General features: G+C 42.2%; 1 protein-coding gene across 3 annotated transcripts in view; it reads left to right on the forward strand.

Annotated features, from left to right (window-relative positions):
• The window catches only part of LOC127427499 (protein shisa-6-like), an 88,936-nt gene that overhangs the window by 61,610 nt on the left and 4,201 nt on the right, over positions 1-23,125 (forward strand). Inside the window, exons 5-7 of one of the 3 annotated variants that reach the window (XM_051675160.1) lie at positions 1,300-1,338; positions 11,568-11,630; positions 22,122-22,274. In XM_051675160.1, coding sequence (XP_051531120.1) covers positions 1,300-1,338; positions 11,568-11,630; positions 22,122-22,274 — 255 coding nt within the window. The remainder of the gene's footprint in view (positions 1-1,299; positions 1,339-11,567; positions 11,631-22,121; positions 22,275-23,125) is intronic. The other 2 variants (XM_051675162.1, XM_051675161.1) reach the window with 2 other exon arrangements.

The following is a 23,125-nucleotide window of genomic DNA, read 5'->3' on the forward strand; positions in this document are numbered from 1 at the left end:
TTGAGGAGTTGACTTGTACCTCAGAGATTCACTTGCATAACCTCTTATAGAGCGGTGCCCATTCACAGAGGCAGGGGGTCTTTCAGTGTGAGTTGTTGGACTACCCTGTGCCTCTGCTGTTTGAATCACACTGAGAAATTCAAGGCCCCTTTCGCTGAGGTGCTGAAAGGTATGATGGGTGAAAAAAAGTTTGATATTTAATCAGTAATGATGGATCAAAGTGGTACACCTCTGCCTGCCTGTGGTAACAGCACATTACTGTTTGCTACTTCACAGCATTCTTTCATCTCATTCCTGAAAGTGATGTTTCTCTTTCTCTCTTTTTAGTGTTAGTCAAAGCTCAAATCTCTGCAAGAACTCAGAAAGCAATGTAAGGTCTTTAGATAGATCCAGTAGGCTGAATGTTGACTTTAATTTGATATAAAATCAGGTATATCGTATGTATTGACTTATGCCAGGTGGCTGGGTGGATGTGGATAAGCGAAAGTAAGAAATGGTTGCGACCATAATTCAGGGTACTACTGGTGAAATTGAATTTTTCTGCCACCCCAGATTAGATGTGAATACTGAAGTCAACTATTATCCTGCCATGAGCAAAGAGCAGATTACAGGCCTCTCTGATTACTACAATCATTCGGTGCCACAGAAATGGGTATGTTTGTCAGGACATGGAACAAAGATACGCTAAACAATATTCAGTACTCAAGATGCAAGTACAAATATTTCAAACTGAAAATATAAAAACTTTCAGTACATGGGTAAAGGTTGTCAGATGCCTTCACTGCTAAATTACCTGTTGTGAAACATCATTTTATTTGTTTGTTTTGGTTCAAAGTGTGTGTCCACCATATAAAACAGATTTTATTTTTATTTTATTTTTTTATCAGAATAAATTTTTTTCTTCAAAATTTTGAAGAAATTTTTTTTCTTCTTCACATGTATGATATATTATGATCACAGAAATAATTGCAGCATATTTCAAAATGTATTTCTAGAGTGATAAATTTTTTGCACCATGGCTTCAGTTTCTCTTGCAGAACTGCATGATGATTCACTCTATTCTTAATATTTTAGTCATAAGTCATTGTTTGCCAAATGTAAAGAGGACTCAGATATTAATCTCTTCTATAAGTGAGAATTCTTTAAATAAATGGTACCCTCCCCTTTCCAGAGGTCACTGTATAATAGATATTTAATCCCTCCACAAAAAAGTGTGCTTCTGTTTAGTGCCACAGTCTTTCTTTCTTTCTTTCTTTCTCACTCACTCACACCTTCATTCTGCCTGGTTGTGTCTTCTAGGGGAAAAACAATGGCCGGTGCGGTCTCAGAGTCACCATGGTAGGAATGCCAATTCTGTGTTGTACAATGTCTTTCTTCCCTTGGCCTCTGACTCTGTTTTCTCTGTCTGTGTTTGTGCTGGATGTGTATGTCTGTGTAACCACACTCTTCACCATGTAGCTCTGTGGAAAAAATGGTTGATTAGATTTTTGTTTTATTTTACGTCTTTCATTGAAAGCCAAGCATTATTTTCCTGGTTAATCTGCACCCCTATAGTGTCTATGTTCCTCTGGATCCTCTCTGTTCTTCTCCATTGCTTTGGCTTCAAGGTGACTCAGGCTTCATCAGACAGAGGAGCACGCATGCTAGCGCGGGGATAAAGACAGTTTTGAATGATGTTACTTCTTATTAATTAAAGAAGACATCAGAAAAATCTGTGCTTATCCCTGTGGGCAACGTGATGATGCTCCTCGCAAAAGAAGATCTTCTAGTGGTGTCCCCATACCTGGCATGTGCAAGTGAAAACAAGCCTTTTTTTTTTTTACATGATTTTTTTAAATTTTTTTATATTTTAAAGATAGAACATTTGTCATGTGAGGTAATTTGTTGTTATTACATTGCTGTTGCATACCTATAATATGGTTATGACATGCATATTACAACCTACATTAATAAAAAGTTTGTCAACCCTGTTACTTTCTCAACTTTCAAAAAAAAAAAAAAAAAAAAAAAATAGCATAATTCTTTGTTGGAAATAAGAGAGCAGTCTTTAAATTAACCAATAATACACTGTTTTTCTGCCACATAACATTTGATTTTGTCTCCAGGTTGAGACACCTACTGAAGTGCTTTGTAATATGCTCTACTTTTGATCTGCTTTTTTTTCCTTCTTTTTTTCTTGCTGCATCTTTTAGAAGCTACGTAAATGTTGTTGTTAACCGATAAACTTTATCTAACATAATTTTACAGAAAAAATAGAAAGTATGGCAACACTGTACCACAACAACAACAACATTAATAATAATAATAATTATTATTATTATTATTAACAATATTAAAATTATTAATAATAAGTGCTACAGTGGAATTGCACTAATGCATTTTCTCATTGGGATTTTGTTTTTAATTTTTTACACAAAAAGTGGCATCAATTATATTGTTGCATTTATTTATTTATTTAGAAGTGTTTTATGCATTAGTGACATTGAAAATTACATTGATAATCTACAATATTGAAAAATGCATGATAATGATTCACAAAATTTTATTTTGTAGGAGTTTCAAGTATAGAAACGCATCAATTGATTAAATAAATATTAATTTAATTCAATGAGAAATTGATAGTTTTTAAGATAAACTAGTTTTTGGAACATTGGAACATTTCCATTGTGGCACAGAGTTACCAACATTTGACAGAGCAACATTTCTAAAAAATTTTTTTTTATTTTTTTTTATTGTTTTATATATATATATATTGTGCTATTTTATACCAGACAGGAAAAAATATTCCACTGTTAGAACAATGTGTAGGTATTTTATTTTATTATTACACAGTTATTGCATAATTATTACATGATTATTACATGCATATTACAACCTGCATTTATGAAAAGTTTGTTGTGTATAAAAACAAAGTAAAATAAATATGAAATGCTCTGTAGGTATGACCAGCGCTTCCTGTTGGTTGCTTGTAGACTCTTCAGACATGCTATTTTGATTGCACATGCATGGGTCAATGTCCATGAAATTGCTGGTATGTCTGTGGCATTTCTAAATGAGTCAGTGTAGTGCTTTTCATTCTTATTCCAAGAGAGAAGTTGCATAGCCAAGCCAAGAGCCTTTTACCATGTATTTGTCAGTGTAGCACAACATTTTAAAAGCAAAAACAGATTTATTTTTCACCCATCAACATCTTTTGCTCCAAGAGCCAAAGGTTATCAAGGCTTAAGTCCAGGAGTGAATATAACGGAAATGATGAAGAAAACTCATTCGCAGATTATATTACGGGTCAATATTAGTGACCATTATATGTCATACTCACAGAGAGCTCAATTACAGCTCAATTACAAAACAGACCGGTATTGCCAGGACAAATCAAACCTACATTTATGGCAAATTTCCAGGACTATTATAGCATTTAACATTTAACAATTAAATGTTAACTGTTTTTGTCAGTGGTTTAATGCCAAACCCCAGCTATCCACTATCCATTTCCTCCAGCTCTGCGTTTGTTAAAAACAGAGGAGAAGGGCAAATTAACTGGATTCAAACTGTCAGCAGGCCCATTGGGGCGGACTTTGTTCCCTCCACAAGACTAGGTCATTAGTGCTTGACCTGCTCTCCATGCGCTGTTTTGGGACGGCACAGATGTGCATTCTGAGCAGGTGCACAAACAGTCTGAAGTTTTGGAAGGAAATGTGGTATTCTTGTTCTCAAACCCTCCCTCCTACTCATGTCGGCACTGTCTCAATCCCTACCGGCCCCTTATTAGTCAGAGCAGCATCACCTCTTGAGAGCAGGGGGCTTGAGTGTGTCTTCCAGACTCTGCGGCAGTCTGGTCAGTTGTGGTTTTTATACGTTTTTCTTTTGTGATTTTCTTTTTTCTTTTTTTTTTTTTTTCTGGCGATTTCTGTAATTTAAAGACAAATATTTTTAACAAACAGGGTTCAACAACAAGGATTTTTTTTTTCTTTTTTTTCTGATGGTCAAGTCCAGGCAGTCGTTCATATTTTTGCTTGTGCTTCCAACATTTTAACTGGCCCCTACTCACAAAAGATAGATTGCAATTTAGCAACACCTTTTTGTAACTACTTGAAAATATTTGTTTATATTTTTCACTGTGCTTTCTTTAAAAATATATAATCTAAAACAAATTTTTGTCTGTCGGGGGTAACACTTTACAGTAAGTTTTCATTCATTAACATTAGTTAATGCATTAGGTATCACAAACAAAACTTTATATTTTTTTTAAAGCATTTTTTAATCTTTGTCGATGTTAGTTAATACAAAAAAAATAATAAAAAAACAACAATTGTTCATTGTTAGTTCATGTTAGATCATAGTGCATTAACTAATGTTAACTAATGCAATTTTAAAATTAACTAATCTAAATAAATGCTTAATAAGTACTGTTGATTGTTAGTTCATGTTAACTAATGTTTTTTTTTTTTTTTTATTATGTTAACAAATGGAACATTATTGCAAAGTGTTGTCATGTTTTCAATTGACATATTTACATTAATACAGGTAGCTAGACATTTTTACATTTTACACTGTTTAAAATCTTTTTTTTAATTATGTAAATTTCACTGTAACTGTCAAGTAAAAACTTCATAAATATTTTGCTGGAAAAAGGTGGCATGTGGTGCAAAAATCAACAATTTTAAATCAATAGAACTGACCTCCCTACCGTAAACCTCAAACCTAAACCTAATATGAGATGAAAACGTAATTGCTGAAGTCAACACGTAATTTTTGGGTGCTTCTATGACATTTTTGGCTTATGTGTCGAGTCATGTGCACTGCTGAAATTGTATCATGGTTCCCCACTTTGAAAGTGCAACACTCTAGTTGAGCTACTGCGCAACTTGATCACACTCAAACAAGCTTGTAAATGTAGTAAATCATGCAATACATAAAAAAAAAATAAAAAAAAAGGCATTATCTGAAGAACAGAGCGAAAAGTGTTTATGAACTGATCATAAGTTGTTTTTGTCGTGCTTTGTATAAAAGTAAATAAGTGAATAAGTCATTGTTGTAGCAACTCTAATGTTCATTTGACCAGGAAACTGCCACAATACGTAGAACGAGCCACATAAATGTAATATTCAGTGCCAGCCCTATACATATTAAGCGACATATGTGGATGCATTGGGCCCCTGCGGCCACCAGGGGCCCACCTACCACACCAAATAATTATTTGCAATAAGTGTAAATAGCACTGGACACACAGCCCAGCTATATATATGCTTTATGCTATATTAACTTTGAAGAAAAGATATGGAGTAGATAGGTATATGAATCTGAAATTCTTCAAACTAGGATCTAGTGTGGCAACATTAGTTAGACAGCTGGATTGTTGTGTGGGCGATTGGGGTTCAAATCCACATTTTGGCAATTTCACTATTGTCTACTTATCGATCTTTGTAAGCGAGAACAGACAGTACATGCCATCTTAAAGTCATTTATTTGAAAGAAGACAAAATGTGTAAATAAAGTGTCTAAGGTGTGATATCACTGAAAGCAAACATGCCGTTCTCGTCGTGATCTGGTGGCTCACTATAGGTTGGTCAGTGTAGAGAAGGGGGTGGATGGGCGCACGCCTTTCCCGGTCTAGAACGCGTAGGTGGTGGCCTTTTCTAGTGACATTTTCTAACGAGGGCTCAGTAACCCATTTCCTGGATACAAAGAGAGCACTCTCTCTAAAGCCGCGCACGGCATTTGGAGACAGCAGTGACGTGGTACCATAACGTGACACATCAGGTGCATTTCTTACTGCTGCAAGCGATGTAGTTAAGCTCCGTCACAATACTTATTTGATTATATACTGTTTTATTATAGCCTACACCAGGGTGCAAATAGCATATGCCACTATTTAAGTGTAAAAATCATTTACTGTAACATATCTTAATTTGGTAATTAAATTATTTCTTATTCATTTGCACAGAACTTTATTCAATATATTTATTAATTTGTGTATGTGATATGTTAGTTTGGTTTGTTTAAAAATTATGTTTTTTTTTTTTTTTGTTTTTGTTTTTTTTTGGTACTTCTGACAAAGTTATAGATGTGCTGATAAATTAGTTGGTAGATTTGCATTTTTAAGCTTTATGCTTTTGAATAAATAGACTTGTTTATTTTCCCAATTTATACTTGCTTAGTTATTAATGTTGGGTGTGTTTGGATAGGTGTACTTGTAGGTAGGGGGTACCCATTTTGAAAATCTGCTAAGGGGCCCCAAAATTCTAGGGCCGGCCCTGGTCATATTGCAAAAATGTAGTTATAGAACCAAATGTTTATGTTCACAAGACATACGGTAAAAACCATTCAGTTAACTGACCCAAAACACTCTTATTGGTTCATCTTTATTGTCAAGCACTGAACAAAGCAAAATAATAGCTCAAAAAAGCAATAGTATTCAGATTCGCTATAAGATATGCTTGTCATGCCGAATGCTTACTGACCTTAGATTTTGACACGTTGTACTCATCAAGGAGGCAGACGCATGTTGTTAATTCCCGACAACACTGAGCTGGAGACAAGAGGGAACAGTACTAGAGGCTACAAAGCTGTTCATGCAAATGTTCTCTCATGTCCATGTTTACTTGCTTCTTTTTGCTTTTTTTCCAGTAAATGTTTTCTTTGATTTTAACTTCGTTTCCACAATTAGAGGAAATCTTAATCATACCATTATCATAAATCAACCATATATCAACCATTAACTTATTTTAATTTTTCAGGTATCAGCTATATTGGGATAATGTTACATCAAGACTCATAATATGTATATTACTGTTATGATTGTTGCAGTGTGCAAGACTGTTGATTTTGGGATTTAGTTAAACCACACAGATTTCTTGTAAGCTACTTTTGGAGAAACTCACACCCTAACGCACACAAGAGCCAGTCATTCAAGCTCAGCAAGACAAACTGTAAAAATGTGTTTATATCTTAATTAACTGATTGTATTCATGTAAAAAGTACTATTTAGTATGACTGAGTCATCTTTACTACATTTGGTTATATCAACAAAAGTTTTTTTCAAAGGATCGAAATAGCTTCTAAAGGGAACAACTGTAAATTGTCACTTTTATAGTATACTGTAAATGAAAATGTAAATCATCATTGTTCATTTTAATTTCATGCTAGTTCAGTGAGTGTAACATTTTTCAAGAATATGTGTACAAAGATGTGATATGTAAATGGGATGACAGCAACTACATGTTTTGATGATGTTGATAGATTCCATTCTCTGGTGAAAATGCAATAGAAATGTCAAATTACTGAATCATTGCTAGCCATCTGGACATTACTATGCATACTGGTATGAGTGTTGTTGTTAGGTTATATTAGATGTGAAACAGGAATATGTACAAGTGACGAATCAGCCATAGGCACTGCGTTTGGTTTCTTTTTGTTTCACAAGGCCACATCAACAACATTTGTGGTGTCTGATTCATCCAAAGCAAATTGCATTGCAAAAAAGGGTGGATGTTATAATGATACACAGCTTACGGCTTCTAAAACCAACCACACCGCTGTTAATGTCGATGCAAACAAGATAAAAAATGTTCTCCATGCACAGCCCGAAATCATCAGCTTTTAAGCTATTAGAGCTGTTCTTTTATGCTGTCATAAACCTAAAAAAAAAAAAAAAAACGTTACTATCCATTTCCTCACTTGCTTGCTTCCGAAACAAAACCGGCAAAACTACTTGAGTAAAATCTACAATTTTACCTAATTGAGTCTGATACCAATGAAGACCTCAAATGGTACTATGCAGCCTTTCCTAGAGCTGTTTAAATTAATCATTAACCTCTTGGTCCTGCGCCATGTTATGAGCAGTCCACTCCAGCCCCTTCTTGTTGACTAAATGACCTTAGAGACTGAGAGCGAAAGAGCCCAAATTGGCATGTGTGCTGAGAAAGAGAGTATGACAGAATGTTGGAGTGTGACTGGCTGGGAGAGCAGACCTCCTGGCTGCGGACAGACTTCAACTAACCGACTTTTCAAAAGCAACTAATTGGTCCCCAGATTAAAGCAGGCTCATTGAACTGGACGATGCTTCTTATTAATTAGAGCTCAAAGCGGAGTTTTGAGCTCTGGCTTTTTATCTGTGTTGCTGTGAATGCAGTTGACCTGATTTTTGGACATTGTGGCCTCATAAGTGGTCCTTAACTTTTACTTTGTCAGTTTTGCTCAGTAGATGTAGATGGTGCAATCTGAAGTTCATCAGACAAATGCTGGATTTTGCGGTTAAGGATAAAGGACCCTGCTTTTTTAACTCTCGATTACTGCAGCTGGAAAGAAAAAAAAGCAATAGATACAGTCTAAAATAATGTTTTTGTAGCCTACTTTGCCTTTTGAAATGTATTATTCTAGAGCTAGGGTTTTCTTACAAGGTTTCTTGCAAGGTTTTTCTTACTTTTCACAATGTTTTAACTAACTAATTTCAAACTTTCTAAATAATGATCAGTTGAGCATTATATAATGTAGTAATTAGGGCTGTCAATGGATTACATTTTTTATTAGAATTCATTACATAATTTGCTGATTAATAAATAAAATTAACTGCATATCAGTATTTGCAGAGAAAGGTGCCCAAATAAAAATAATGCAATATATAATGATTAAATAGTCATAAATAATTACATGTAGATAGTGTTAAATATTAAATATTAATAATTCAGAAAATTATAATACCTTATTCTGGCGGATGAGTGAAGCATTGATTAGACAATACAAAAAGTGGATTCAGAAGGCAATTTGTTGTTTATTTCCATATCACTGAACATAAGTCTACCATAGGCCTACAGTCCACAGCAATCCAGTTTGCAATTGAATTTGTCAATCTGTCCGAGATAGACTTATAATAAGGGCTTTTCTAAGGATGCATCTATGCACACACACATCAGACGGATGTCTCTGGAGCATCTTACCATGGTTGCGTCGCATCATAAATGTGTTTTTAGGATGCAGTGTCAAGTTAAACGTAGTTTGAAATAGAAAAACACATCTCGAGACCCCTGCATTTGGAGTTCCGCTCCATCCAGCTGTGTTTGCAGTTGAACGCAAGAGCGTATCCTCATCTTTTGTAGTCTGCTGACAGCTAGAATTGTGCTTACTGCCGTCTATTGGCTGGAACACGCAAAAACGCAAAGGTTGTATTTCAAGTTTGAATTGCTCAGATGGTAGGAATATTCCTTATTAGGGTCTTTATTTATTATTTTTTTATATAATTAATTGAATATATTTAACGCATTAAATAGACAGACCCTGCAGTAATGTTAGTTAAAGCCGATGTGTGTGATTTTTCAGTGTTATACTTTCTCTTATTACAGTTGAATATGCAGAGACAACTATAAATAGTATATTTGTAGGCTGATTTCCCCCCAAAACCTCCATAAATACTGTGGCGCTATTAAAACATTACTCTGTTTGAGAATCCCAACCAGCCCAACAAAGAAACAGTGGCTCAACCAATGGCGAGTTTAAGGCGAGACAAATGCAAGATGTGAGGTTTTTTTGAGAAACCTGTTATTATTATTGCAATTCCAGTTGGTGGTACAGAAACTTCGCACTTCAGTTTTAATACTTTTTATGAAATTTAAAGTGCAACCTAAAAAAACTATTTTTTATATAAGCTTTTTTATAAACTTTTTTTATTCTGGGTATTACCTGGGTTGGCTAAGAGTTTTTGGAGGGCCCTGTGTCTGTAAAGACTGAAAATATTTGTTCTAAAACCACTGTTCTGAATAGTTCAGTCTGAACAGATTTTTAAATACTAGGGATCATGCACTTATCGACTTCGAAAATTGCTACTGACAAAAACTGGGCAATGCACCCTAAATGACTGGGGATCAGACTCTACCATACTGTCACTTTCTAGGAGACAGATGACAGATTTAAACAAACTTGGATATGGGATCTAGCTACTGTTGGTGTTGCTTCTGTTCTGTGTTCTGTGTCGCAAAATAACTGGCCAAGCTCATTTGAGTGCAGTCTTGGCCTCTAAAGAATGCAACAAGGTAAGTGGTGTTAAAAGTTAAACTCCACTTGAGTGTTTGTTCGCCATCTGCATTTCTTGAGCTTCGTGGTCCCCTCACGCTTGATTTCCATTGGCTGCTCATCGTATAAATTCAGATTTGAGTCATGGAACATCATACACTGAGATTTCCTCTGTAGTCGTGGAGTTCGCTCAGAAATATCAAACATGTATGATATTCTCCAACTAGATAGAATAATAGTTGGAAATTAAGGAATCGGAATTCATACCCAACACATACTGTGCAATTTTCTCGGACTCTCCCAAAATATGTAGACTGCAGCCGACTAGCCCCAACTAGCGGCAACTAGTACCAACTAGCACCAACTCATCCTGACTAAATCGGGGCTAAAATTGGCATTGTGTAATGTAATCCTGCCTTACATCTATTTTTTTTTTATATACAGTAAACAGACTACAATGCATCATAGTGATATCTTGCCAAATAACAGCAATGGTTAAATCCATTCTATCAAAACAGGGGTCTTCACTCATCTGCGCTCCATGACAGATGTAAATGGTTGTTAAACTAGTCACTCTAATGCATTTTTAAACAGGCACAACAGCAGATATCCAGACAAGCATGACGCTGTGCTCCCTCTAGTATTCGCCCATTTATCACGAACCTTCATGAGCCCATCTTTGCCAGCTCAGAATAGTTGCTATTCATCATTGCTCACCACACCGTGGTCCTCACGCTAGATGCTGCGGTAGTCTGTCTTAGCCTCTGCACAAGCCACGCACCAACTGCCATGAGCCCAGCACATCCCATCATAAAGCAATTCACTGCCAACTGCATCTGCCTCCTGCAGTGTCAAAACACAAGTCACATACACACAGACTCACACTCTCTTACAACAGACATGATGACAGATGACAGAGCAACTTTGGTCCTGTAATACAGGCCATGAAAGGAGGGAAAATTTAAATGTCTGGTGAACGAGCCCCAACATTTTCAATTACATGCTTGATGATGATGATGAACTCTGTAAATGTTGTGACATGAGAATGTGTGGAACTAATACTTATTATCATATTCAGTATATGCACATGCTCGTTATCTCGAGCGAATTCACAAAATAATTTAAAATGACCAATTTTATCATTAGAATTCACAAAATTATGAAAATAAATAAAATAAAACGTTTAATAGTAGACTGATTTCCCATTAGTAAACTACGCCCTAAAGATACGCAGACAGCATGTGCAAATAAACAACACTATTAGTGGGCACAGTTCGTTCATAGTGAATTCCCTCTTCCCACCTGTTTTTTTTTTTTTTTTTTTTGGCATCTGTGTTGATCTCTTTTGCTATTGTACATGCACATTGTGTTGCAGATGCCTGTTTTCTCATATGCTTTATGTATGTTGTAACAGATTGCTTATTTTGCTATTAATGTGATCCCTTCTTGTCAGAGGCCATTTCTCCCAATGGAGCAATCATGCTCTGGATTGCAGTACATAGTCAATCATGATTATGTTTGTTTTGCAACCAAATCAGCCTTGTCATTGCTTTTCTCTGCAGGAGCCCATCAACAGAACTTCAACCATTTTGGTCTCAGTAGCCCAACTCGAACACCAAAAAATGGTAAGAACCATATTGCTTATTTAACAGCATCATTTCACAGGAATAATCCTATTATAGAGTGCTTTTCACTGTTTTAGTGTTCACTTGCCTACAATAGTGACTGATTCTTTGAACAGGTCAATGGCTTTGTCCATCTTCATCATCATCACCACAAGTAAAAACGCAGAGGACCTTGAGTTAAATTAATGTTCTGAAGAGGACACAATTTAAACCTAGTGTCAGATGTGACAAAGACATGAAGGTTAATATTGTGCCTTCTTAGGCTACTGTGACATGTCAAAGCTCACAAGTCTGGCACTCGGAGCATCAAGTTACATTTTTGAGACCTGAAATGAGACATTTTATAGCGCTCTGTGAGCAGTTCTTCAAAGAACTATATGTATCACCCTGTCTGTGTTTGAAAGGACACCTTAGACACCATCTGCTCAATCTGTTTGTGTATAAAAATTGACATTATTAGCCTTCTGTGCTTTCTAAAGACTATATATATATATATATATATATATATATATATATATATATATATATATATATAAACATTACTCTAATAGTGGGTAGAAAAAAGATTCACTGTCAACTTAATAAAAAGTAAATATTTTGCTGACATTTAAATCCTTTCATTTGATTGCAGTTCAATTGCAAAATAGAAGCCAATTATCTAATTTTGCAAAACACATGTTGTCTTTATAATATCATACTTACTGTTTTTCTCACACAGTTTAAATGGGGCTTCATACATGAGAATACTGTATGGAGCTGCCTTCATATTTTAGGAAGAGGATCACTTGGAAGGTCGTCATTATATTGGGAATCCTTAGCATCAAAAAGTTTGGAAACTCCATATCTAACCTATCATTATCTAGATCCACAATGTAATTTTGAAGGCATCACACAATGAAACAAGGGCTTGCGTTGTTTGTTCATGCCCCAGATTAATCTTCCAGCTGATGTTGTTCTAATGTGGGGGCTGGAGAGGTTCTCACCAGTGAGCTGCAACTGTTCAGCTTGTTAGCACTGATTAAATCACTGCCTTTGGTGAAGCACTTCAGTGTTACTTGGGTTGGGGGAGGATGACAGTGTAAAGATGGATAGCTTTTCCATCCAAAAAGCTTCAAAGACTCCCCAGTGGATCTGTATTTATATTCATACAGAGAAGCTAATTTACTGCATGAAAATGGATTATCTTCCCATATTGGTGTGATTTACAAGGACTATGGTAACATACACATATATTGCTCTGTGTATGGTTTAAAGCATATTGGGGTCAGATCAGCCTGCAGCCTGGTTTTGTCACCAAGCCCAAATATTTTAGACCCAATTTATGCCTGGTTTTAGCATTGTTTTGGGTAATTTAATCAAATGTGGACAGTGCTAAATACAGCTGTAAACGGGATCCAAATAATCTTGTCATCAAATCACTTAAAGCACATCTGGTTTGCCTGAAATCATCATGCACACAGATCACCTGAAGAACAGACATCTGAAGAACAGGAAATATAGGAGCCTGACTAAAATAAGATTGAACATGTTTACGTGCATACAATACTGATAAATACTGAAAATGAAATGTGCTAAAAAAAAAAAAAATTACATAACAAATCTGACAACGCTGAAAAACCATGTTTACATGAGACTTAAAATCGTTGGTTTATTCTCTGCTTTTGACATCAAAATGTAAAAATGTATACGCACAACACTTGCCAACGTTGGACGAGCCAGTAAGGACGGCAGTAAAGGTGTTTACAAAATCAGGGTAATGGGCAAAATTCTACCTGTGTTGACTGGTTTTTGCTTGGAACTGTTTATTCACCTTGATAAATGAATGCAGTTTAATGCTTTACATGACCTAACACGTTGTTGGCTAAATTAAGCATTTATACATTGGCTGAGTTCATAATTGCACACTACTATACTACTCTTACTATTTCTTCCATAGACATATATGGCAGAAGTAGTATGAGTAGCATGGGTAGTATACCAATACAAACTCAGCAAGTGATTTGTCACACCTGACCACTTGTGTTCGGATCACCAAAAATGGATGTTAATACCAGTTGTAAAAAGGGCTTTAGTTTCTAAGCAGGAATTCATCCCGTTGAGATCTTACCAGCTGAACCACTGCTGCCCTAAAATTACCATACCTAAAATTTACATTCATTGTTCTGAGATTACAATCTATGAGCCCTTACTTTAAAACAACAACAAAAAAACAATAAAAAAAAAAACAACAACTACAACAAAACAACAACAGCCCAAAATGCCATGTCAAAACCAAAGTTTCATTATTACAAGAACACCATGTTCAAAAACAAATAACTCCTCCCCCCAATTCTATTTACAGTAATTTGCTTTCTCGACATTGTGCTCTTGAATTGTTTTTTTTTTTTTTTCTTCTTCTTCTTCCTTGACTTGACCAGCTCACAGATCTCTAAGGCATGGTAAGTTGTATTCGCAACCATAATTGACTCTCTCTCTCTCTTTCCTCTTCCACCTCCTTCAAATAAAGATGAATGTTTTCCATATACACACCACAGACCAACTAAACCCCATGGCATGTACTGAGTAAGTGTAAAATGGAGTAACTGTTGTATAAACACTGCTCGTCTGTTGTTTCTCCCCACTAAACCCACACACCAATCAGCTCCCCGGAGTGTTGTTGTGTCTTAGCCCTATTCTGCTGCGGTACTCACTGGCCTATTTTTAATCAGGGCTTGATCCTTGTCCGCTCTGCCCACTGCTCCCCCTCAGTCTGACCAGGCTCAGTCTGGCATGATGGGCACACTTCCCACATGGACGAGGGGGCAGGGGGCCATGGCCTGCCCTCCTCCCATGCCCACATCACTTCACATCAGTCACCAAACCAGGGTCCTCGGTTATCTATGAGGCTGATAGAATGATTGGTCAGGGCTTAACTGAGCCACTGTAACACTGGGATGCTTTGACTCTTTTCCTTTAAAGGTATAGTTCACACCAAAATAAAAATAAAATACTGTCTTAATTGTTGCTCACTTTTAGTACTCACCACTCTAAGATGTAAGCAGTTCCCTATCTGTCACTCACTCGACGTTGGTGTCGATGTAGTGACACTAGGGGTCACTCTTGGGAGCCCGAGACACCTCTGGTCTTTGATAAAAGGCCAATGAAAATTGGCGAGTGGTATTTGCATGCCACTCCCCCGACACATACGGGTATAAAAGGAGCTGGTACGCAACCACTCATTCAGATTTTCTCTTCGGAGCCGAACGGTCATGCTCATTGAGCTGAATAGCACTGTTCATTCACCTCTGCTGGATCTGACGGCGCATTTCAGCGGCTTCTCCCTCCTCTGCACTGGTGCACTGCAGAGAACGCCCCTGGGCGCTTCGGCAGAAAACTAGAGAGTATATTTTCTGAAAAAGCATTTTTCCCCTCTAAAAAAGTATATTTCTCTAAAAGAGTGCACACGGGACGTCTTTTTAAAGACGTGTCTTTCTAAAGATGCCTTTCCGTTCGTGTGTTATTCCTGGTTGTGGTCGTTTTCTCTCAACTTCGGATGGTCATGATCGCTGTCTCTCGTGTCTGGGCGCGACCCACACGGAGGCAGCGTTTATGAATGGCTCATGTTCTCACTGCGAGAACATGACCATGGCAACGTTGCGGTCGCGGCTTGCTTTCGTAAGAATTCCCCCTTCGGGGACGGTCGCCCAGTTACAGGCCGACGCCGAAATGACGGACATGCTTTCCCGGGCGGCCGCGAGCGTCGGGCTAGAGTGGAACCCTCCGCTCTCCCCTGAACCCTCGCGGCTTGATGATTGGTTTCTGGGCTCGCGGCGCCGCTCAGACCAGCCGCGCCCCGCTCCAGTGCCATTCTTCCCGGAGGTGCATGAGGAGCTGACGAAGTCGTGGGAGGCACCTTTTACTGCCCGACCCCGACTCCGCAGTTCCCCAGCTCTCACTACCCTCGATGGTGGGGCGGCCAGGGGCTATACGGCGATTCCCCCGGTGGATAAGGTGCTCGCAGTGCACTTATGCCCGCAGAGTGCCGCCACCTGGCGTGGACGCCCTAAGCTCCCCTCCAAGCCCTGTAGGCTCACGTCGTCCCTGACGGCCAAGGCCTACAGCGCTGCTGGACAAGCCGCCTCTGCCCTGCACGCCATGGCTCTCCTGCAGGTCCACCAAGCCAAGGCACTGAAAGAACTGCACGAGGGTAGTTCCGCCCCAGATTTGATGCAGGAACTGCGCTCGGCGACCGACCTCGCCCTCCGGGCGATGAAGGTCACAGCGCGGTCTCTCGGGCGGACGATGGCCACACTAGTGGTCCAGGAGAGCCACCTGTGGCTCAACCTGGTCAAGATGGGCGAGGCCGACAAGGCACGGTTCCTTGCTGCCCCCATTTTCCAGGCGGGCCTATTCGGACACCGTTAAGGACATTGCCCAGCAGTTCTCGACGGTAAAGCAGCAGACGGAGGCAATCCGGCACATCCTGCCCCGGCGCAGCTCAAGACCCCACACCCCGTCTGCTCGTCGCCAAGGGCGTCCCCCTGAGGTGACTGCTCCGGCTCCGCCGCAGCCCGCCCCTCCGGCCCGGCCCCGGCATGGAGCCCACCGCAGGAAGCCGACGCCACCCGTCTCACAGCCGGCACCGAAGAACCCACGGAGGTCTTCGAAGTAACCCTGAGACGGGCAGCCCAGGGACGAAGGAACCCACTCATCTGGAGCTGGTAGAAAGACCACTCCATCCCCCGGTGGAGGGCCGGGTGGAAAATCTTTTGTTGCCTTTTTGTTTGATTTCGCCGCACGCCCAAGTGGCTGCTGTACCCAACAGTTCAACAAAAGAGCGGCTTCCTTCCTCCCTGGGTCACATACCCGGTGTGTACGGTCGTCACCACAACTACCGTCCACAGGCTTTATCTTGCAGGATTGGCGCTCCAGCGGTGCCCTTTTCGCCCCTGAGCGCCCAGCTGTGGCACAAATCCACCCCCGATGTGACAGCCTCCACGGGTCGCGAGGACAGGCCTCTTCCTCCCCCGTCCCAGGCTGTTCCGGGGGTGGTCACAAGGAGCCAGGTAAGTGCTTCGATGTCCCTAGACTCAGCACGGCCACGATGTGCTGTGGTACCTCGCGCTCTGCCCCGCCGCGAGGCCCCACCTGCCGGTATGTCCGACGACGTTGTCCCCTTGGTCCCCCTTGCACGGAATTTGGACGCATGGCTTGCGCTTCCCAATCCGTCGCGGTGGTTGATCCGGACCGTCCGACTCGGCTACGTGATTCAGTTCGCCAGGCGCCCGCCCAGGTTCAGCGGTATTCACTTCACCTTCGTCAAGGGCGAAAACGCTGTTACCCTGCGCGTGGAAATCGCTACCCTCCTACGGAAGGGTGCGATAGAACCTGTCCCTCCAGCCGAGGTGAAGAAAGGGTTTTACAGCCCCTACTTCATCGTACCAAAGAAAGGCGGTGGGTTGCGGCCAATCTTGGACCTGCGAGTACTGAACCGGGCTTTACACAGACTCCCGTTCAAGATGCTGACGCAAAGACGCATTTTAGCGAGCGTACAGCATCAAGATTGGTTCGCGGCGGTAGACCTGAAGGATGCGTACTTTCACGTCTCGATCCTTCCTCGACACAGACCCTTCCTGCGGTTCGCATTCGAGGGTCGGGAGTATCAGTACAAAGTCCTCCCTTTCGCAACCCACCTCCCTTTCGGCCTGTCCCTGTCTCTTCGCGTCTTTACGAAGATCGCAGAGGCTGCCCTTGCCCCGTTAAGGGAGGTAGGCATTCGCATTCTCAACTATCTCGATGACTGGCTAATCTTAGCTCACTCTCGAGACGTGTTATGCGCACACAGGGACCTGGTGCTCTCGCACCTCAGCCGACTAGGGCTTCGGGTCAACTGGGAAAAGAGCAAGCTCCTCCCGGTTCAGAGCATCTCTTTTCTCGGTTTGGACTCGGTCTCCCTGACGGCGCGCCTTCGAACGAGCGCGCCCAGTCGGTGCTGGCCTGTTTGAAGGCGTTCAAACAGAAAACAGCGGTTCCACTGAAACTTTTTCAGAGGCTCCTGGGGCATATGGCATCCTCGGTGGTGGCCACCCCGCTCGGGTTGATGCATATGAGGCCGCTTCAGCACTGGCTCCAGACTCGAGTCCCGAGGCGGGCATGGCACCATGGGACACACCGCGTGGCCATTACGCCGGTCTGTCACCGTCTTTTCAGCCCTTGGACCGACCTCTCGTTTCTACGAGCAGGTGTTCCCCTAGAACTGGTCTCCAGGTGCGTCGTGGTCACGACAGACGCCTCCAAGACAGGCTGGGGCACTGTTTGAAATGGGCACGCAGCCACCGGCCTCTGGACAGGTCCGTGGCTGCGTTGGCACATCAACTGCCTCGAGTTACTGGCAATTCTGCTCGCCCTGCGGAGGTTCCGGCCGTTGATCCAGGGCAAGCACGTGCTAGTTTGGACAGACAGCACGGCAGCGGTAGCATATGTCAACCGCCAAGGCAGTCTGCGCTCCCGCTGTATGTCACAACTCGCCCGCCGTCTCCTCCTCCGGAGTCAGCAGCACCTCAAGTCACTGCGAGCCACTCATATCCCGGGCAACCTCAACGCTACAGCGGACGCGCTGTCATGGCAGGTTCCCCGCAGGGGAGAGTGGAGACTCCACCCCCAGGTGGTCCAGCTGATTTGGAGTCGATTCGGTCAGGCTCAGGTGGACCTGTTCACCTCCCAAGAATCCTCCCACTGCCCGCTCTGGTACGCCCTCACTGAGGCTCCTCTCGGCATAGACGCGCTGGCACACAGCTGGCCCCCTGGCATTCGCAAATACGCGTTTCCCCCAGTGAGCCTACTTGCACAGACACTGTGCAAAGTCAGGGAGGATGAGGAGCAGGTCGTCCTGGTAGCACCCTACTGGCCCACCCACACATGGTTCTTGGACCTCACGCTCCTCGCGACAGCTCCCCCCTGGCAAATTCCCCTGAGGAAGGACCTTCTTTCTCAGGGACGGGGCACCCTCTGGCACCCGCACCCAGACCTCTGGAATCTCCATGTCTGGCCCCTGGACGGGACTTGGAAGACCTAGGTGGCCTACCACCTGTGGTGGTAGACACGATCACTCAGGTTAGGGCCCCCTCTATGAGGCGCCTGTATGCCTTGAAGTGGTCTCTGTTCGCTAAGTGGTGTTCTTCTCAACACGAAGATCCCCAGAGATGCGCAGTCGGATCAGTGCTTTCCTTCCTGCAGGAGAGGTTGGAAGGGAGGCTGTCCCCTTCCACCTTGAAGGTGTACGTTGCTGCCATAGCAGCACACCATGACGCAGTTGACGGTAAGTCCTTAGGGAAGCACGACCTGATCATCAGGTTCCTAAGAGGCGCTAGGAGGCTGAATCCCTCCAGACCTCACTTCGTTCCCTCATGGGATCTCTCCGTAGTTCTTCAGGGCCTACATAGAGCCCCCTTTGAGCCTTTGCAGTCAGTCGAGCTTAAGGCACTCTCCCTGAAGACTGCCCTCCTGACTGCACTCACTTCCATCAAGAGGGTAGGTGACCTGCAAGCGTTCTCTGTCAGCAAAACGTGCCTAGAGTTCGGTCCGGGCTATTCTCACGTGATCCTGAGACCCCGACCGGGCTATGTGCCCAAGGCTTCCACCACTCCTTTTAGGGACCAGGTGGTGAACCTGCAAGTGCTGCCCCAGGAGGAGGCAGACCCAGCCCTGGTGTTGCTGTGTCCGGTGCGCACTTTGCGCATCTATTTGGATCGCACGCAGAGCTTTAGACTCTCTGAGCAGCTCTTTGTCTGCTTCGGTGCACAGCGGAAAGGAAGCGCTGTCTCCAAGCAGAGGATCGCCCACTGGCTCATTGATGCCATATCTATGGCATATCTCGCCCAAGACATGCCGGCCCTGGTAGGGCTACGAGCCCATTCTACCCGTGGTGTAGCGGCTTCTTGGGCCCTGGCCAGAGGTGCCTCTCTAACAGACATTTGTAGAGCAGTGGGCTGGGCAACACCCAACACCTTTGCAAGGTTCTACAACCTCCGGGTGGAACCGGTTTCGTCCCAGGTAGTGGCATGCAACACAAGCAGATAAGCCCGGGATAGCTGGCAGGGTGTATCACTTGCACATAGCGCCTTCCACCTCCTTTTGAGCTGAAGACGTGCGCTGTTAATTCCCAGTAGTGTTCACAAAAGTTGTTCCCTGGTTGACTTCCTCCGAGCCCTGTGGCAGTTAAGTCTTCGGAGAAACTCACTGCCAGCCCAGTACACGCGCTAGCTAAGAGCCCGGTTCTGGGGTAGGTAATCCGCATGTGGCGGTTCCCTGTAAGTCTAACCCCATACGATCTATATCTTCCGCTAACTCGTTTCCCTGCTGGCAAACTGTGTCTTCCTTGGGCAGAGCCCCTCTGCCCCAGTCTCCATGTTGTAGTACCTCCTCCCCCATTGGGCAGGATCTACCTTGAAGGCTCTCCACATGGTTGGAAAGACCATTTGATGCATTTTTCCACTCAAATATCCCCCCCCCCCCCCACCCCCGGGGTGAGGTGTGGTCTCCGCTGTGTCCTCCCCTTGGGAGGGACACCCCCCAACTAGACCTGGCGGCCCAGTCGGATAATCCCCCTTCTTTTTTTAGGGAGTGGAAAAAGAGAAGGGGAAAAGAGGCCACAACTGGGTTAAGCCCGTCTCTATCTTTGGGTAGTCGACTTGTCCCCAAAAAGGGCCGTTCGACACTCATAACCGTGTTGGGGGAGGTTACGTGTCGACCTGGTGTGCTGGCTCTGAGGCACACAGCAAGTCTGCCCACCACACACCGCCAGTTCACGTAACACAGTTCAGCCTTGTGGCGTTTTGTATAGGGACCCCTAGTGTCACTACATCGACACCAACGTCGAGTGAGTGACAGATAGGGAACGTCATGGTTACTGGTGTAACCTCCGTTCCCTGATGGAGGGAACGAGACGTTGGTCCCTCCTGCCACAACGCTGAACTACCTGCTGAAATGGCCGGACCTTATATCGGCTCCTCAGCATAAAACCTTAATGAGTGGTTGCGTACCAGCTCCTTTTATACCCGTATGTGTCGGGGGAGTGGCATGCAAATACCACTCGCCAATTTTCATTGGCCTTTTATCAAAGACCAGAGGTGTCTCGGGCTCCCAAGAGTGACCCCTAGTGTCACTACATCGACACCAACGTCTCGTTCCCTCCATCAGGGAACGGAGGTTACACCAGTAACCATAACGTTTTGTTTTTCAGTGGAAATCAAATGTAGAATTTTTTGAAGAATCTTTAAGCTCTTGCCATTCAAAAACATGGTCACACAGGAAATGGACACGTTGCTTCCGAAACTCTAATGTACAAAATCGACCCCATACTGCCGAATTACTGACAAGCATCATCCCCCATCAGACATTTGTCCATCAATTCCAGCATCATAACATTTCCCTCTAGTGCTTCTGATAGCACATTGCACAACCAAACTTTGAGACACAGGTTCTATTCCAGTGGGAACCAGGAAGTAAACGCATTTACATTAACAATGCTTTTAATGTAAAAATTACATTTACTCAACTGAGGGGTTTGGGTTAGGGGAAAAAGTTAATAAAGTATGCATTCCTTTTGACGGTATAACAACTAAAACTACAACTCGCTTTTGAGAGGCGGTGATTAAAATTTCAGACAGCACAGACCGGCTCAGAAAAACTTTCAAGCTACTGTTGCCGAATTCACAGTGCTCCCAGTCTGCATACAATGACAGTTCAAATAGTGACCAGGCTCTTTCAAGCTTACAATGCTCAATGTAAGAATAATTGTTGTCTTACAATGGTTCTGCATGAAGAACAGACAGAAATGTAAGTCGTTATATAGCTAAAGTCTGTGAACAGCCAGTGTCCAAAAAAAAAAAAAAATGGTGCTTTGTAGTCATAAATGGTTCTCGTTTAGATAGTAATCAATTGCAGACACAGTTTTTTTTAAATCTGGACACAAAGAGGGGAGGGTAAGAATTTGAGTAAATAATGTCTAAAAATTCTGTTCCTCACACAAACCTATCATATGGCTTCAAAAGTGTTGGAAAATTGCACACAAGTCGCATGGACGACTTTTATGGTATTTTATAGTACTTTTTTGTCATCTTGGTCACTGTGAACTCAGAGTAGATGGCAAGAGCTGTGTAACGATTAATCAAGTTTCTACTTTTCTATTCTACTGTAAAAATAACTGCATGGTTTTAAAAGACATGTGGTGAGTAAATAATGACAGAATTTTCATTTTTGAGTGAATGATTCCTTTAACAGCCACTAAACCCCAGTACAGAAGTTCCCTACCATCCTTCTACACAGCAATGTCCTGGTAACATGACAAAATGCAAGACTGTACACAAAATACTAAAACAGAGCTTTCTGAGATAAAAATGAAGTATCAAGCAATTCCATTTTACAATGGAGATGTTTGAAATGTGTGATTTTGACTCTGCCCAGTTAAAGATTAGCTGGTTTCTTTTGTTTTGCCCCTTGTTTTGCCTGCAGAGAGCACCCGGATGAACAGCATCCTCACATCACAGACCGAGCCGTACGATCTGTCCTTCTCTCGATCCTTCCAGAGTCTCTCCCACCTCCCCCCTTCGTATGAATCTGCCGTGAAAGCTGACCTCAACAAATACTCCTCGCTCAAGAGACTAAGTATGTGCCAGTCTAATGTCCTCAGCTCTGCTAAGCATGATCTTTCTATAGCGGTTCAAGGCTTACTGGGGAGATGAGATCCTTTATTTAATCTCAGAGTCATTGGTATTCTTCCTCAACAGGCAGTGTTCCATTCTGAATCTGATATCACTGAGCAAAGCTTTCTCATGGCCTTAGGCCAATTGTATTGATTCAAATAGTAGATGTTTTTTTGTTTGTTTTTTTTTTTTGCTATATAATAAGGTCTCAGCTCATTATATCCCCTAAGTGAAGAGTAAATTCTCCCAAGGGTTGTGTAATTTCATAAGGAATACCCCAAATCTCTCCTGGCCCTGAACCCCAGTGAGGGCTGGGAAATTGACAGGCCTGCTCATCTGCAATTCCTCTGCATCTGCCGAGCTTCCACCAGCAAAAACATGCAATCATACACTAAACTATTCATGGCACCAGACCCTCCTTTAAATTGTCCTGTGGCAGCGCCTCCCTCGTAGCTCAGATATGCCTCTGAAGCAAGTTATTTGTAGTAGGGAATAGCCAAAAGGCTTAGCTGTTTCTTTTGGAGCTTCTGTGGTGTTTTGCACTAACAGATCTTGTTGGATGCAGCCAGCAGGGAAGAACTAAGCACTGTGCCCGTTTCAGTGTGGTAGATTCGTCTCTTGGTTCCTATTTATAACATTCCGAGTCTCCTAGTCATTTACAGATGTTTACTTTGCTAATATCCAAACCTTCAAAAGGAGACTCCTTGAAAAAAAATTATAATAATTTAATCTGTAAACACCATAAACAGATTATATGACATTAATTTCCCCAAATAACACAGTTGTTCATCCTCACACAGTGAGAGATAAATG

Source organism: Myxocyprinus asiaticus, chromosome 36, assembly GCF_019703515.2.
Source record: "Myxocyprinus asiaticus isolate MX2 ecotype Aquarium Trade chromosome 36, UBuf_Myxa_2, whole genome shotgun sequence".
In the NCBI taxonomy this organism is placed as follows: Eukaryota; Metazoa; Chordata; class Actinopteri; order Cypriniformes; family Catostomidae; genus Myxocyprinus; species Myxocyprinus asiaticus.